At 39.3% G+C, this 18,997-nt stretch overlaps 1 protein-coding gene across 2 annotated transcripts in view; it reads right to left on the bottom strand.

Annotated features, from left to right (window-relative positions):
• MAPK14 (mitogen-activated protein kinase 14) overlaps window positions 1-18,997 on the bottom strand; it is a 101,105-nt gene that overhangs the window by 43,533 nt on the left and 38,575 nt on the right. For both annotated transcript variants that reach the window (XM_036766717.1, XM_036766716.1), the window contains exon 2: window positions 16,626-16,755. In XM_036766717.1, coding sequence (XP_036622612.1) covers window positions 16,626-16,755 — 130 coding nt within the window. The remainder of the gene's footprint in view (window positions 1-16,625; window positions 16,756-18,997) is intronic.

Genomic DNA, 18,997 nt, shown 5'->3' with positions numbered 1-18,997 from the left:
GTGCCCTCTTCTAAAAAAAGTATTGATCAAAGTTCTGAAAAATAAAAGAACAAAAGCAGTCAGATTGTGTTTTTCCATCTTTAAGTGAAAAAATTAAGTCAAATCTCTCTATGAACCTCATAGAGCTATATAGAACTTCCTATACGTCCTTTTTTGTTCTCAATCCTTAAGCTAAATGCATTACCAATGTTATAACGAAATTTCCTTGAGGAAATAGGATTCATATACCAAGTATTCTTTATAAAAACTCTTACCTTTAACATTCAATCAAATGATAATTGTATCTTAATCAGATAAGGAAAATTACCATCACTCTTCCTTACACTGTGGTTTTTGTCTGTGAAAGTTACTAACTTCCCAAAGTTAATTTCATCCAAGTCTTAAAAATAATTAAATACACATGACCTTACAAGAACTACACTACAGTTAAAACAAAGTTATACCAAAGCTGGGAGTTTTACATTTTCTACAAATATGACTTGAATTTTTTTTTTCTTTCTGATATTAACAAGTTACAGGGGGATCTAATTAAGCTTTATCTGGGAGAAAGATCTGTCGTAGCAGACAATGTTCAGCTTGGAATCAGGAAGAGGCAGGCTCAAATATAAAAATAAAACAAATAAAGCTAGCATTTATAGGGAGCTCTAAGATTGGCAAAGTACTTTGTACTTTGTAACTCATTGATATATTCCTGACACTTAATAGGTGTGGAATTCTAAGCAAATCACTTAATTTCTCTAAGCCTTAGTTTTCTCACCTATGAAATAAGAGGACTGGACTAAAGAGCCTCTAAGATTCCTTCTAGCTTGAAATCTATGATCCTATGATCCTATTTATTTCCTAGAAGTTTAGATGGTTCACAGCATTTGAAAAATAACACTAGTACATACCTTTTGATTACCATCAGAAAGGTCTTAAGGGGAAAGGAAATGTGCCCTTCGGCAAGGGGTATACAAGGAGCCTTTGCGTTGTCCTAATAATATTAGACTCATCAATCAACAAGCATTTATTCAGTCTTCTATGTAGCAAGCACTATGTCTGCAAAACTGTTCTTTTTAAGTTGCCAGAGATACACACAATAAAAGAAAAAAATCCCTTCTAGCAAGAAATTTGTATTCTAACAAGAAGACAAGGACACATATAAAGATGCAGCAAATAAAATAAACACTAATTAATTAATTACAAGATCATTTTCACTGCCACCCCTAACCTTTTTCTTTGTTCTCACTGAAACCTCCAATGCCAGTTTTTTGCCAGGCCATCCGTCCCTCCCTCACCGGCTATACTCTCTTCTCTTCCTAATTCTGATTCCTTGGTGAACCAGTTCAACTCTTCTCTCCAATAATCCATTACTCTCTCATCCCCGCACCAACTTGTCCTGAGTCAAGCCTCACTGCCTTGGACTACCTCCACAGTGTCTTACCTTTAATTCTACTCATTTGTTCATGAAAGAAGCTGGAGAAAATCGTGAAAGGCTAGTTCACTAAAGATTTGTGTTAAATCATTTCAACTGGGCCCTCACTACATCAAGGCAATTCTTGAACACTTTCCTATCCCATCACTACAGTGCCTTTGCCACGCCCTATCATTTCTCCTCAAACTTCCCTTCCTGAATCCTCTCAGCTAAGAACCATGCCTCATACTTCAATGAAAAAACTGAGGACAGTGGCTAAGAGTTCCCTCTCGGTCTTCTTCCCACGGATCTCCTCCTCCATCCATCTCACAAGAAGTGGCTCTTCTTCCCAAAACCAATTCCTCTACACGTACAGGTAATCTGGCTTCATTTTGCCTTCTCTAACAGACTGCCCTCCCCTATCATTCCCACTCTCTTGCTAATCATCAGTCTCTTCCTGTCTACTGGCTGCCTCCTTACCGCTCATGTGTCTCCCATCCTCATTTGATCTGTCCATTCCCCCAAGCTATGACCCTCTATCTCTCCTCCTTTTTGTGTCTAAACTTGAGAAAGCCATTGAAAAGTTGGTGCCCCACCCCCCACTTTCCTCCCTCTCTCTTCTTGACGCTCTGCAATCAGTCTTCCAACTTCATCAGTCAACTTAAGACTGCTCTTGGCAAGTTACTGATAATCCCTTAACTGCCAAATCTCATTTCCTCACAGTTCATCCTTCTTGGACTATCCACAGCTTCAGACACTGTTGGTCACTCTCTTCTTCAGAGTCTTCTCTCTAGGCTTTTGTGACACACCTCCTCTGAATTCTCGTCCCACCTAGCTGACTGCTCCTCCTCTGTATCCTTGGCTAGATCCTCATCCAGGTTTCATTCATCAGCCAGGGATACCTTCCAAGGCTCTGCCTTGGGCCCTCTTCTCTGCTCCTACTACACTATTTCACTTAGCGATCTCACCAGGTCTCAAACGCCCTCCCCAAACTCAGTATGTGCAAAAATAGACTCGTTATCCTCTCCAAACCTTCCTCTCTTCCAAATTTTCCTATTACTGTTGAGGGCATCGCCATCCTCCCAGTCACCCAGCTTAGGCCTAGGTATCATTCTTGACTCTTCACTCTCATTCTCTATACCCAAAACTATTGCTAAGTCCTGTCAATTTGACCTTTGTAACATCTTTTGTAGAGGTAACTCCGCCCCCCTCCCCCAATCACCACCACTCTAGTGCAGCTCCTCATAATCTCTTGTCTGAACAATTTACATACCCTTCTGATTGGTCTCCCCGCCTCAAGTCTCCCCATTCCAGTCCATTCTACACTCAGTTGTTAATCTTCCCAAAGCCCAGTTCATCCCCCTAATCAATAAATTCTAGTGGTTCTCGGTTACCTCCAGGATCCTCTTTGTGGCTTTTAAAGCCTTTCATAAACTAACCCCTTCCTATCTTCTTCCACTCTGTGATCCAGTGAATCTGGCCTCACATAAGACACTTCATCTCCAGACTCTTTTTCACTGGCTATCTCCCATGCCTGGAAATCACTCCCTCCTCAGATCTGTCCCCTGGCTTCCTTTATGTGCCAGCTAAAATCCCATCTTTTGTAGGAAGCTTTCCCAGTTATCCCTTAATGCTAGTGCCTTTCCTCATCTCCAAGTTACCCTGTGTATACAGGTACACTGTTGTTTGCAAGTTGTCTTACCCAGTAAAATATGGGCTCCCTGAGTTCAGACACTGTTTTTCACCTCTCATTGCTCTAACAGGTCTTCCAAAGATACTACAGAGCGTTCTTCAACAGTGTTGTCTTGACATTTCAGTGTTAAAGGGAGCAAAGGACAGTAGAGAGAGCACTGAATTTGGAGTCAAAGGATGCCAGAAATGTAGCATCAAAACTTAGAGCTGCTTGGGACTTTAGAGGCCATCTAGTACAATCCGTTCTTTTTACAGATGACAAAACTGAGGCCCAGAGAGGTTTGAGTGGTATGCCCAAAGTCCTACACAAATGGAACAAGAACCCCAGGGCCTCTAACTACACATTCAATATTTCCCCGTACCTTGTTGAGAAGAAAATTCTGGCTCTGCAATGCGCTACCCGTGTGACCTTGAGCAAGTAAGAACTTCTCTGGGTTTCAGTTTCTTCATCTGTCAAAGGAGAGGCTTAGGCTACACAACCTCTTAATGCCCTTCCAATGCTGAATCCCATAACAGTTAGGATCTCCCCGGTGTTTCAAAGAAAGGCACAATGTTGCATAGTGTAAAGTACTTGAGCGAAACTACCTGCAAATTATATTTGGCTTAATACATCATAGATAGATTCTGAGGCTTTCAGACAAGTTTCTGCAGGGTGACCTTAATTAAAGAACTTCATTTCAAGAGAAACCCAAAACACTTACGCTGGGGAACCACTTGTGAAGCAAATGTGCTATGTATATGGGAAGAAAGGCAGAAGGGGCAAAATCTCCTCCTACCCTGAGGCTTTTGAAGGCTTTTTCCTTTTCGAATGGTGTTAATGAAGTAAATTTATTTGGTCAGGTTCAATTACTAATGGGTCTGCTGGCTTCATTAAAAGAAACTACTATGGCCACAGCTATACCCCTAACCTTAACTAACCTCTGCACAAATGTATTTTAGTCACAAGGAAGCAAAAGGTGTGTTCGTGTGTGACCATGATAAAGTGCAGATACTAAGAATGCATCTTTAATGTGTTTGCATATCAAGGACAGCAGGGGTGTGTGTGTGTGTGTGTGTGTGTGTGTGTGTGTGTGTGTGTGTATGCATGTATACACACACACACACTCTCTTTATTGCTTACAGATTTGTTAAAAATTCCACTTATGTTATTAAATAATACCCTAATCTTATCTATTCTTGAGGCATCAGTTATCATTTTGATACAAATTTGTTTCTAAAACTCCTGCCAACCCTAATGGCTCTCCCAAACTCTGGTCCTGTATTTTAAATTGCCTTTCATAGTGGACAAAGAGTTGCATCTGGAGGCATGAAGACATGGGTTCACATCCCACTGTAGAGCCTTACTGGCTTGTGTGATGCTGGGCAAGCACTTGACTTGTCTGTAAAATAAGGGGGTTTGAACTAGAAAAGATCTCTAAGTCCTTTTTATCTCAAGAAATACAATCCTATGATTTTTACTTAGAAGACTTACACGTGCCTCAGTCAGTTTGTCCAAAATGGAACTCATTTTCCCCTGAAAAAAACCTGCTCCTCCCTCTTCCTAACTTCCCTATTTCTGTTAATAGGGCTGGCCACCATTGTTCCAGTGATCTGGGCTGAAAATTCTTGACTCTTTGATCTTACTCTGAAGGAGTTGCTAACAGTGTGTGTGTGTGTGTGTGTGTGTCTGTGTGTCTTCATCACAACACTGTTCCAAAATAGTTAACACAATTATAATCCTCATTTTGTAGATGAAGAAACTGAGGCTTAGAAGTGACTTGCAGAGGATCACATAACTAGCCAATTTTGGCATGAGTTTAAAACCCAGGTCTCTCTGACTCCAAGGACAGCATTCTTTCCACCACAGAGCTACATTACATCCTGTCAATTTTACACCAGCAATATATTACAAATCCATTCTTTCTACCATAGCCACCACTCTAGCTATGGCCCCCGTGTTCTCTAGACTAGACCGCTGTAACAACTTCCTAACAGGGCTTTCTATCTCCACATGTGCCCCACCTAACAGTGTTATCCTTAACACTATTACCAAAATAATCTTCCTAAAGTACATGCCTGATTATATTACTCCTCTATTCAAAAAGATCTTGACTATAAAATACAAACTCAGCCTCATACTCAAGCATCATTCAACAAGCATGTATTAAGTGTCTACTGTTTGGTATAGATACCTGAGCTACATGATGGGAAAAAAAAGAAAAAACAGGCAGTGCCCATTAGGAGTTTACATTCTATATGGAAGGAACTAACATATATGCAGATGAGTAAATACAAGATAAATGATGGGGGGCTGGGGTAGGGATGAGAGGGAGGAGAGCTCAGGCTTCATGTAGGAGGTGACAAGAGTGGAGCCTTTAAAGGGATCTACCAATGGGGCTCCAATTTGCCTTTGTGGCCTCATTTTATACTCTTCCCCTTCACAAACCTATGCTCAGATAGAACTTTATTGATTACTTGTCCCACATTTCATCCTGCCCTCTCCTCATCCTGCCCTTGTATTCTGAATCACTGTTCTCTATGCTCAGAATAGGTTCCCCTTCCTCATCCCCTCCCCACTCATTCTTGCCTAATGAAATTTTTCAAGACCTAAGTGAGGTGTCACCTCCTTGATGAAGTCCTTACTGATTATATAACTAGATATGATTCTTCTCGCCTTGATTCTAAACTCATTCTGTTTGACCTCTCCTATGTATTTCATTATATTCTACTGCAGTTACATGAATATAGGTCTTATTCTACTTACTACATTTAAGCTCCTCAAGAAAAGGGTCTATGCCAGTCATTCAATTTATTACGTTCATTAAGTGCAAGCAAGCATTTTGTATCCCTAGCAACTGATATAGTTCCTTAAACATAATAGACATTTCATAAATGTCTGTTTTAAAATTGATGGTTTTTTCTTAGAACCTAGCAACCATGAAGTAGCTGACGGACAAAGTAAAACAAACACCAGGGGCAGAGCCAAGATGGCGGAGCAAAAGCAGGGATTTGCCTGAGCCCCCCCACCAAGCCCCTCCAAACATCTGTAAAAAGTGACTCTAAACAAATTCTAGAGCAGCAGAACCCACAAAATGGCAGAATGAAACAAATTTCCAGCCCAAGACAACCTGGAAGGTCAACAGAAAAGGTCTGTTGCACCAGTCTTAGAGAAGAGCACAGTCCAACGTGGGCTGTGCCAACACAGACAGAGCCAGGGCCAAAGCAAACCTGGAGCAGGTCTCAGGGAACTGAATCAGTGGCAGCTGTGGTCGTTTCCGGACTTCTCAACCCACAAGCGCCAAAGACAACTTAGAAGGTCACTAGGAAAGGTCTGCTGGACCTGGGTGAAAGAGGAGCATAGTCCGGCCCCAGCCCAAGGGCGGCAGTGGCAGCAGCAGTAGCAGCAGCAGCAGCGGCTGCTTCCTGAGCTCTTGGCTCACAGACAGTGGTGGGATCCAGCAGCCAATCACAGAGGGACTGTAAGGATCTCTTTGCTGGTGCTGAGGCAGGATTCTCTTGTTTTGCCCATTCTTGGATCTCGGTTCCAGTCCTGGGTACAGGCCCTGGGGTCAGGAGGGGTGCTGATGTTATGGAGCTTGTAGTGGTGGTGGAGAGGGAATCCTCCTCATAGTTCCAAGGCAGAAAAGAGTGTCTGTGGTCATTCACAGACCAGAAGAGGAATAAACACTTCTCCTTTGATCATATAACCTTGGAAGAACTAAAAATTTGCATATTCTTAGAAATATCTCTGAAAATAGCTGAACAAAACCCCCTGAAAGTTGGGAAAAATACACCATCCACACTGGAAGCAGAGTCCTACCTTAACAAAGAGCTAAAAAGTCAAGTAATTGGCTGGGAAAATGAGCTAACAGCAGGAAAAAAGTCAGACTATAGAATCATACTTTGGTGACAAGGAAGATCAAAACATACAACCATAAGAAGAAAACAAAGTCAAAGCTCCTACATCAAAACCTCCAAGAAAAATATGAATTCGTTGCAGGTCACTGAAGAGCTCAAAAAGGATTATGAAAATAAAGTAAGAGAAGTAGAGGAAAAATTGGGAAGAGAAATGAGAGTGATGGAAGAAAATCATGAAAAACAAGTCAATAGCTTGTTAAAGGAGACCCCAAAAAATGCTGAAGAAAATAACACCTTAAAAATAGACTAACCCCAATGGCAAAAGTGGTCCAATAAGCCAATGAAAAGAAGAAAGCCTTAAAAAGCAGAGCTGGCCAAATGGGAAAGGAGGTCCAAAAGACCACTGATGAAAATAATTCCTTAAAAATTAGAATGGAACAAATGGAGCTAAGGATGCTACAAGAAATCAAGAAATTATAAAACAGAACCAAAGGAAAGAAAAAAATGGAAGGCAATGTAAAATATCTCATTGGAAAAACCACTAACCTGGAGAATAGATCCAGGAGAGAGAATTTAAAAATTATTGGACTACCTGAAAGCCATGATCAAAAAAAGAGCCTAGACATCATGTTTCAAGAAATTATCAAGGAAAATTGCCCTGATATTCTAGAGCCAGAGGGTAAAATAGAAATCGAAAAAATCCACCAATCGCCTCCTGAAAAGATCCCAAAAGGAAAACTCCTAGGAATATAGTAGGCAAATTCCAGAGTTCCCAGGTCAAGGAGAAAATATTACAAGCAGCCAGAAAGAAACAATTCAAGTACTGTGGAAACACAATCAGGATAACACAAGATTTAGCAGCTTCTACATTAAGGGATTGAAGGGCTTGGAATATGATATTCTGGATGTCAAAGGAGCTAGGATTAAAACCAAGCAAAACTGAGTATAATACTTCAGGGGAAAAAAATGGTCATTCAATGAAATAGAGGACTTTCAAGCATTCTTGATGAAAAGACCAGAGCTGAATAAATTTTACTTTCAAATACAAGAATCAAGAGCATCATGAAAAGGTAAACAGGAAAGAGAAATCATAAGAGACCTATTAAATTGAACTGTTTACATCCCTTCATGGAAAGATGATATTTCTAACTCATGAGACCTTTCTCAGTATTACAGTAGTTGGAGGGTGTCTGTCTGTCTTTATATATGTGTGCGTGCATGTGTGTGTGTGTGTGTGTGTAGACAGAGGACACAGGGTAAGTTGAATATGAAGGGATGACATCTAAAAATAAACAAACACCAAAAAAGTTAAAGCTAGGAGGTAATTTCATCTAACACATTCAAGAGAATCCTGCAATTATATTTATTGGGAAGGACACTAGACTCCTTAACAGGAGCCAAGCACTATAAGAATACTAATGTCTTTAGTCATAAAAGGGTACAAAGTGAGAATGCAGAATTTATCTACGTTGGGAGAATGACCTCTATTATCCCATCTTTCTCCCTACCTAGACATTTAAGAAAAAAGGAATGTGAAACATTCAATAATGTATTTTATTACCAAAAAAATGTATTGCCTTCATCTAAATAATGATATCTCAATACTGTTAATTGGTGAAAGCTAAATGTATCAGTATAAAAAAGGTGAATTAATTTAAAAGCTTTTATGAAGAGAAAATTTTGCAGTTTCTTCCATTACTAAGAGACCTCTGGGATTAAAAATGTCATAATAGGGGGGCAGAGCCAAGATGGCGGCTGGAAAGCAGGGACTAGCATGACCCCCCCCCACCGAGTTCCTCCAAAAACCTATAAAAAATGGCTCTGAACTAATTCTAGAACTGCAGAACCCACAAAATAGCAGAGGGAAGCAGGGCTTCAGCCCAGGACAACCTGGATGGTCTGTGGGTGAGGTCTATCGTGAACAGAGTTGGGAGTGGAGCGGAGCAGAGCCCAGCATGGACCGGCGTGGACCAACCAGACCAGGAGCCCGGTGGAGCAGGCCCTAGCACCCTGAATCAGTGAGCTGCGGCAGTTACCAGACTTCTCAACGCACAAACACCAAAGACAACAGAGAAGGTTAGTGGGAAAAGCTGCTGGGGACAGGGTGATAGAGTTTGTGGTTCAGCCACCAACCCGGGGGCAGCGGAGGTGGGGCACCTACAGAACTACAGCTGCAGCTGCTTCAGGCCCCAGGCCCACCTGGTGGGAGGAATTAAGTGGCAGATCAGAGCAGGAGTGCAGAGCCTGCTGAAGATCTGTGTCCAGTCCAGGTTGGGGGTTCTTGGGGAAGGAGGAGTGCTAGTGTGGCAGACCTGGCTGTATAGAAAGAGCTCTGAAAACAACAGTGCATCCCCCCAAGCTTGGAACAAAGTACTCTTTACTCTACAAGCAGTCATACCCCGCTGAAAAATTCAAGGGTCAAGTAAGTTGGCTGGGAACATGGCCAGGCAGAGAAAATGCACCCAGATTCAGTCTCAGACCTTGGAATCTTTCTTTGGTGACAAAGAAGACCAAAACATACAGCCAGAAGAAGTCAACAAAGTCAAAGAGCCTACAACAAAAGCCTCCAAGAAAAACATGAACTGGTCTCAGGCCATGGAAGAGCTCAGAAAGGATTTGGAAAAGCAAGTTAGAGAAGTAGAGGAAAAATTGGGAAGAGAAATGAGAGTGATGCAAGAAAACCATGAAAAACAAGTCAATGAATGACTTGCTAAAGGAGACCCAAAAAAATACTGAAGAAAACAACACCTTAAAAAATAGACTAACTCAAATGGCAAAAGAGCTCCAAAAAGCCAATGAGGAAAAGAATGCCTTGAAAGGCAGAATTAGCCAAATGGAAAAGGAGGTCCAAAAGACCACTGAAGAAAATACTACCTTAAAAATGAGATTGGAGAAAGTGGAAGCTAGTGACTTGATGAGAAATCAAGACATTATAAAACAGAACCAAAGGAACAAAAAAGTGGAAGATGATGTGAAATATCTCATTGGAAAAACCACTGACCTGGAAAATAGATCCAAGAGATAATTCAAAAATTATTGGACTACCTGAAAGCCATGATCAAAAAAAGACCCTAGATATCATCTTTCAAGAAATTATCAAGGAGAACTGCCTTCATATTTTAGAGCCACAGGGCAAAATAGAAATTGAAAGAATCCACAGATCACCTCCTCAAATACATCCCAAAAAGAAATCTTCTAGGAATATTGTCGCCAAATTCCAGAGCTCCTAGATCAAGGAGAAAATATTGTAAGCAGCCAGAAAGAAACAATTTGAGTATTGTGGAAACACAATCAGAATAACCCGAGATCTAGCAGCTTCTACATTAAGGGATCAAAGGGCTTGGAATATGATATTCCAGAGGCCAGTATAGCTAGGATTAAAACCAAAAATCACCTACCCAGCAAAACTGAGTATCATGCTCCAAGGCAAAATATGGACTTTCAATAAAATAGAGGACTTTCAAGCTTTCTCAGTGAAAAGACCAGAGCTGAATAGAAAATTTGACTTTTAAACACAAAGAATCAAGAGAAGCATGAAAAGGTAATCAGCAAAAGAACAAGAAAAAGAAATCACAAGGAACTTACTAAAGTTGAACCGTTTTGTTTACATTCCTACATGGAACAATGATGTATGTGATTCATGAGACCTCAGTATTAGGGTAGCTGAAGGGAATATGCATACATACACACACACACACACACATGTTTATGTATATATATGTATATGTGAGTGTGTATGTATGTATATATGTATGTGTATATATATGGGGGGGCACAGGGTGAGTTGAATATGAAGGGATGATATCTAAAAGAAATAAAATCAAATTAAGGGATGAGAGAGGAATATATTGAGAGAGGGAGAAAGGGAGAGATAGAATGGGGTAAATTATCTCGCATAAAAGTGGCAAGAAAAAGCAGTTCTGTACAAAGGGAAGAGAAGGCAGGTGAGGGGGAATGAGTGAATCTTGCTCTCATCAGATTTGACCTGAGGAGGGAATACCATACACACTCAATTGGGTATCTTACCCCACAGGAAAGAAGGAGGAAGAAGATAAAAAAAGGGGGGGGGGATGATAGAAGGGAAGGCAGATAGGGGAGGAGGTAATCAAAAACAAACTTTCAAAAAGGGACCGGGTCAAGGGAGAAAACTGGATAAAGGGGGATACGTTAGGAAGGAGCAAAATATAGTTAGTCTTTCACAACATGACTATTGTGGAAAGGTTTCACATAATGATACACATGTGGCCTATGTTGAATTGCTCGACTTCTAAGGGAGGGTGGATGGGAAGGGAAGAGGGGAGAGAATTTGGAACTCAAAGTTTTAAAAACGGATGTTCAAAAACAAAAAGAAAAATAGTTTTTGCATGCAACTAGAAAATAAGATACACAGGCAATGGGGCATAGAAATTTATCTTGCCCTACAAGAAAGGAAGGGAAAAGGGGATGGGAGGGGAGTGGAGTGACAGAAGGGAGGGCTGACTGGGGAACAGGGCAACCAGAATATACGCCATCTTGGAGTAGGCGGGAGGGTAGAAATGGGGAGAAAATTCATAATTCAAACTCTTGTCAAAATCAATGCTGAAAACTAAATATAATAAATAAATTAAATAAAAATTGAGGAATGACTTATAAAAAAAATGCCATAATAGCTTCACAGTTCTTTCTTTAAAAATTTTTTTTTTAGAGACAGACAGACAAACACTGAGAGACACAAACTTACCCATTAACAAAGTCAAATGAACATAAGGAATAGGATTTTACATAAAACCCTTTACAAATAATAACAAAGAACCAAAGTAACAGAATTTAAAAACCATTTTGATCCAGGTCCTTTTCCAAGTTCTTCTACAGTTCTGAAACCATAGGCTTTTTTTTCTTAAATAATCATAGCTGTACTGATATGGTGCTAGTTTTACTGACTTCTCTTTGTATTTCTTTATATAGATCTTCATACATTTTATTTCCTTAATATAATGTTCTATTCCATTATTATTCCACAATTTATTCAACTATTTTCAGCCTTTAATTTGAAGGCATAAAGGATGTTTCTAGCTTTCCCAATTAGAAATAGAGTAGCTATAAATATTTTTATACAGATTGGTCCTTTTTAAACTTAATAATTTTTAGGATAATTTCTTAGCTAATATTTGGAATCCTGGTCTCAAAAGGCATGATTAATTTGGGACCCTCACTGAAAATTGTCATAATGCCCTGAAAAATGTTTTTACTGGCTTAAACTCCCAATAATGTATTATACCTGTGAATCTACAGCACAACCAACACTCAATTTCCTATTTTTGTTGTTCTCTATTTTTGCCATTCTAGTGGATTTGTAATAGTATCTTCAGGTTGTTTTTATTTGTATTTTTCTGATTACTAAAGAGATTGTGAATCTTTTCATCTGGTTACTAAACATTTGTTATATCCTCCTCTGAAAATTGCTAGTTCATATCTTTTAAAATAGTCTCCAATATAGGGACAGCAGCATTACTCCAATGAGTGCAAAACAACCAAGAGTAGAATAATGTATTATATCCCACCTCCACCTTATATCCAATCATGGGGGGTCTTTAACACAACCACTTCAACTCCTCCTTCAGCTATGCAAGCTCCCATCACTTCCCTCTGAGGTGATAATTCCCTCAGGATAGTGATAACCTAATCAATCACTCTAGCACACTCAGCAGTAGCTATGCAAGTAACATTGGGAAAATTCTGTACCAAATAACTTTTGTGATTCCTTTTAGCCTTCTGATTTTTTTTTCAGGTGGAAGATCCTATTCCTATCCCTCTTTCCCTTCTCACCTCTTTCCCAGTTAAAAAAGAAAGATAAAGAAAGCCTTATAACAAATATGCATAGTTGAGAAAAACAAATTCACACATTGGACATAAATACAAATGTATATCACATTCTATATGTGTCTATATATAAGCCTGTCACTTTTCTGATAGGTGGTGATTAGGGTATTTCATCATCCGTACTCTGAAATTGTGGTGGGTTACTGAATCAATGAGAATTCTTAAGTTTTTCAAATGCAAAGATAAGAAGAGCTATCTACAATTCGGGCTTACTTCCAGTGACTTGATGTAATGATTTATGCTACCAAGTATTAAACATGCAGATAATAACAGCTATTGTGACCTTCAAATCAGATATTAGATGTACAAGGTATTGTTCGCTTAAAAGGTAAATCTCTTTTATATGGAATAGTCTGAGTTCTAAAAGAAATGGTTACTCTAACTCAGAGTTCTGAGACAGTTATTGGTAATTTTTTAATGTGACAAGCTGTTTTATACTGGAGCAAAGATAGTTTATCTGAGTATAGATGGAAGAAGAGAATTTGGTGACTAAACATAAGTTTGGTTGTTAACATTAGTTAGGGGTTGTTCAAGAGAGAACCCAGAGTCCAAACCCAAAAAATTAAGAGGAAAAAGAGGGGGTGGAGGGTAAGCGAAAGGACAAATTTTAGAACTCCGTCAGCCAAGTTTGAAGCTAACAGTTGTTGTGGACACATAAGGCCAGCTGAGCAGAGGCAGAGCTTGGAAGCAGAGAATCAGAGAAATCGATAAAAAGACTGAACAGTGTGGCTGAGGAATTCTGCCCAATGAAGTGCAAGTCAAGTACATTGATCACTCAGTTTAACAGAGAAGTATCTGTTGAATAAAAAAACTACAATCATCAAGGAATTTTTATGGACTGTTCCTGACCCAGAAAGAAAACATTGAAATTTATAGTTCTAGAGTTGTGAGTCACTCCCACATGGTATTCCTCACTCATGTTCTCCCTGGCAAGTTTCTGTGAGTGCTCACTCTGCCCACAGGTACTGAATTCACTGCCTGGAGAGTGTGACCCAGGTTTAGGTGTGGATTGTAATGTATTATTCCTTTATATGCCTAATTTGTAAGCACCTGTGATATACTGGTTTTGTGCAAATAGAAGCACATAAGTGGGGACTAAAGACCTGAAATAGTTAGAAGAGATGAATTCTCCCACAACAGGCTTATACCCAGGATTCTGAAAAAGTTTGAGTCCAATTATGCAGTTGTAGTCCTTTTCTGGCAACCTAGAACAGCCGGTGTGAGAGCAAGTTGGAATAAATGAGTCAGCCCAAAGACTGGATAGGTAGGCATCCAAAAGTGCTGCTATGTGAGAGGCGAAGACATTGCAGTGCAGGTGGCTACCCCACAAACCCATCACACATGTAAAATGCTTTGCATGCAAAACTTAGAGTGGTATGTAAATACAAGCTATTCTTATTCTTATTTTATTTAATCCTATTCCTACCTATTTTACCTAACTCCTATCCCACTCTTAAGACTCTTAAGAAACTTCTATATCTTCAAACTTTTCAATCAATATTCCTTCCACCTGTCTGTCTACAGCTGAAACCTGGCTTCTCTCCTCTTGATACTACTACCCTTAAAACTCTCTTTCACCAGGGGAACCCTCCTCCCAATTCCCACAATTCACAGGGCCAGGAACAGGCTTAGTATACTTCTCCTTGTTTCTCCAACTCCCACAAAAGTTGACCCTTTGAAGCTCATGATATTCAATTATACCCTCCTCTCCCTATAATAATTCATATTTATTCAGTATTTTTAGGGTTTACAGAGTTTTCCTTATAACTCTTCTGAGAAATAGGAAATTAAAATACCATCTCCATTTTAGAGATAAGGAAACAAACTCATAGAGGTGAAATGTTCCCCTTGGTCTCCAGTCTCTAAAGTTCATTGCTTTTTCCACTACAGCACACATTGCTTCTTCTGAATCCCTTGTTGCTGTCTTCTACTGTCCAATAAGTCATTCTACCAAATTTCTCAATGATTAGTAACTGGATAATGGTTTTCTTTAATAGTCTATCTTCTACCACCTTTGGGGACTAACACTCATGTTCACAATCCCTGAGCAATACTTTTGCTACATGCTCTTATGGCCACACCTTAGACCTCAACACCTCTCACAGTTCATTCATCCATTCATGAATAGCTAATATTTATAAAGAACCTATTATGTCCTAGTGGCTGAAGATACAAGGCAAAGCCAAAAAAAGTCCAGACCCCTAGAAGCTTACAGACTACCGGAGTTGGGGGTGGGGCCAGAGACACATCTTGTACTATAATATTGTGGGGGAGGCCCTAACAACTAGGGGGTCTAGGAAAGGCCGTTAGAAAGTTACTTTGAAGCAGCTGAGCTTTGAAGGAAGCCAGGGATTCTAAGAGGAGGCAGAGGTGAAGAGGGAGTACATTCCAGACATGAAGGACACTGGCTAAGGCAAGGAAAATAGAGACAGAATGTTGTGTTCAGAGAACAAACAATTAGTTTGGCTGGAATGTAGAACAAGTGATGGAGTAAGTGCGTTAAACTTGGAAAGTAAATGGGAGCCAGGCTTTAAAGATCAAACTGAGGAGTTTTTCTTTTATCCTACTGGCAGTGAATGGGGAAGTCAATGAAGCTTCTTGAACAAAGGAGCAATAACATGGTCAGATTTGTGCTTTAGGAATATCAATCAATTTGGAAACTGTAGAAGATGCACTGGGAAGAGAAGAGCTTGGAGACAGAAAGCCCAATTGGGACAGTAAAAGTCCAGGTGAGGTGTGATAAGGGTCTTAACTAGGATGACAGCCATGAACAGACAGAAGGGGAAGGATTTGAGAGATTTCCAAGATCTTCAACTTTTAAATTCCATTCTCTAACCCTAACCTTCTATGGATATGCTTGTCCCACTCATACAAAATTTCCCCTTTGCCCTTATCATGACCTCTGGTGCTTGACCCATCCATTTCTTTCACTCCAGTTTCACTTGCCTCTATACCCAGACTCTCTACTCTATAGCCTGCCATTTTAATATTTCACAAGTGATACTCCTAGAATGCCTTGTCTCACTGACCTCTGTTCCCAGTCTTTAATTCCACTTCATCAGTTTCTAACCCTCATCATGGCACTTTTCTCCTATTTTAGGGCCGATCAGCATTACTGAATAAAATCACCAGTTCACAGCACATAATCTCATCAGGGGACAAAATCAAGAGCAAAAGCTGGGAGCTCCAAAGAGGTGAATTTAGGTTTGATGTCAGGAAAAATTTCTTAACAATAAGAGCTATCCAAAAATGGAAGCGGACATTGCTTCAAGGGGTAGTGGCCTCTTTTTTTGGAGAACAGAGGATTACAGATTTAGACCTGGAAGGGACCTCAGAGGCTCAGTTAGGTTAAGTAACTTGCCCAAGGCACAACAGATAATCAGCATAAGAGGTAAGATTTGAATCTAGGTCTTCGAACTCCAAAGTCAGTACTCTTTCCACTGCACCACAATGCCAACCTATTTTGGCTTGCTAAGAGGAAAGCAAAGGCTTAGTATTCACCCCGCCTCTCTCTTTCTCTCCCGCCCCCCCCCCCCCCATTTCATCTCAATTTAGGCTTCAGTAGTCTGTCTAAACAAAAAAGGGAAGAGAATAAGAGCTAAACTCTAGCACTGGCATAATCTGGCAGAGTATACATTAAAATAAGAAACATCTTACTCTGTTAGACAGACTTCAGACAATTTTATTATAGTAATTAATGTAATATAAATAAGGGTCAAGCCTAAGATACTATCAATAGTTTATCTGGTTCATGCTTGTGCCATTATAGATATTTCAAATGGTTAAGAATAAAAAAGTGAAACCTGTCCAAAAACAGTTTCCCTTCCCCACATTGATAACTTACATTTTCATGTTTCATATGTTTAAGTAACCTCAATTCCCTGTAAGTCCTTTTTGCATGGATGATGGACTGAAATGGTCTGGATAACTTCTTCACTGCTACACGTAATCCTGTTTTTTTGTCAAAAGCGGCACTGCAGGGGAGAAAATAACATTATTATAAATACAGGTTAACGGTATTTACTTAAAATGCTCGTCTCATTACTAATCAAATGGTTTAATTACAAAGATAGCATGAAAATTCTACTCGTCTCAAAAAATAACACACAACATCCTATTTTGATATCCTGATTCAGAACTTCAGAAATTTACCCCCCCAAATTCTAGAAATATTTTCAGCTATTTCCAAACCCACTGTTATATCTCCAGTAATGAAATTTATGGCATATTTGCTTCAAGACAACTTCTCTATATGAGTTATTAACATATCTCAGGGTATAGTCACAGGCTTCCATACCTGGATTTCTTTCTTTGGCAAGGTGGGCAGACTTAATCTTAAATGAATAACTGCAACAATTAGAAATGCTCAAAGTTCATATTCATATTTCTCAACAGAATGTGTTTCACATGAAAGACATCTTCCAAGGGAAGAGACCCAGGACTAAGGATAGACAAGTAATGCATTTTTCAAGGCTACAAAACTCAGGGGCTGGGAGTGGGAGGCAAAATGAGGTATACTTTTGTTTTATTAACATTCCAGAAAGTCTCCTCGACATGGTCCATAAATATTTATTCTGTGGTAAGCCAAGCTGAATCTTTACTATAAAAGGTACAAGGTCCCAGAAGGGAAGTAATATCTATGGTATAAGATTCTTCAAACCCAAAGCTTGCCTAGGATACATAAATGCCTTGTGCCAGCTCTATATCTGAGAGAAGCAGTTAGTTAAGAGTCCACCTTCACTTGCTCTATTCAGATTGCAGCCAACATTTGGCATCAGTCTTGAGACCTTCAAAATTCAGGGTCAGTCTAGACTAGGCCTGCACAACAAACAGCCTAACAAAGGATTTGGGGCTGCTGTCACGTGCTGCTGCAAGTCACATGACAGCCACCAGAAATCCTTTGGCAGGCCATATGTTGCACAGACCTGGTCTAAAGGGTCATAAGACTAACAAGGCCCTAAGTTTACACATAACTAAGATACTATAAACACTTAAATAAAATAGTGTTGAGGAAAAAAATTACTTAAGTTGTCAATATTCTGAATAATGCCTAGCATACGAACCCTGAGGAACCTCTTGAGAATGAAGTTTTGTAATCACACAAATCATGACAGAATATAACCAGACTCCACTGCTTTTTTGAGAATTTACACATTTAATACAGGTCAAGTAGTCTGATCTGGGCAAAAGCAACTTGCAAAGATTTTTATGTAAAACCAACACAACTGTTCTTCCAATTAAACGTTAGGTGTTCTGACCCCCTTTGTTATCAAGTCATTATTAGGTTAACCAAATTATGTGTGACTACATTGCTAACCACCATATTAAGGACCAGTAAGTGAACCTTTACAGTTAAAATATAAAATAGGAATTTTACCGTACTAAAAGTATCTACCCTGAATTTTTAAATGCTATTTAGCAAACAATGTGACATATTCCAATCCTAGAAGTCTCTAAGCACTTTTAACCAAAAAGGATTTAAAAGAGGTGGTGTATTTTAGCCTATACTTTTAAATGAGCATGTAACCATTGTATGAACTATAAAGGCCTTACCTGACATGGATTTGTTTTGCCTATTTTTGGACTAGTGAACAAAGAATGGTTTTACATTTTTAAATAAAGTATATTTTAAGAAGTGTATTTTAAAATGTAAAAATCATTCTAAGCTCAGAGGACATAGAAAACAGGAGGGTCAGGGACAAACCCCCCTATTCACACCACTTTTCTTCCTGAACTGAAGACACACTGCAAAATGACTTTACAAAAGACAGCTACAAAGCCACTGACTATACTTTTGATTTCCTCTCCAAATAGCTATGTCTCTTGCTGTCAAAAGAATTTAAAGATGACCAAAGAAAAAATATGAAGCTGACTGGGGAAAAAATATGGAAAAAAAAAAAAAAAGAAGACGACGATGCACGTACAGGGGTGGCTAGTCATTGCTCCTGTAATCTTGGAACTTCTGAAATATAATTCTCACAGAACCCAAAAGTTCATCTTATTTTAAAAGGTATGTTTATGAATAAATAAGTCTATGAAGCACACCATACTGCACAAAACCCAGAAATAAATCAGAGTTGAAGAAAAACCCAAGATAGAGTCACTTTAAACTGCTTTGCTGAGATGAGAAAATAAAATTATAAAATTCTTAATTCTTACTGTATGGTGAGCTATATACCCCTAAGTGAACACTCACTAAAAAATTCTGTCAGTCAC

The sequence above is a fragment of the Trichosurus vulpecula genome, chromosome 7 (genome assembly GCF_011100635.1).
Source record: "Trichosurus vulpecula isolate mTriVul1 chromosome 7, mTriVul1.pri, whole genome shotgun sequence".
Lineage (NCBI taxonomy): Eukaryota > Metazoa > Chordata > Mammalia > Diprotodontia > Phalangeridae > Trichosurus > Trichosurus vulpecula.
Note: the sequence above shows the minus strand (reverse complement) of the source record. Positions and strands in the feature narration are given on the sequence as shown.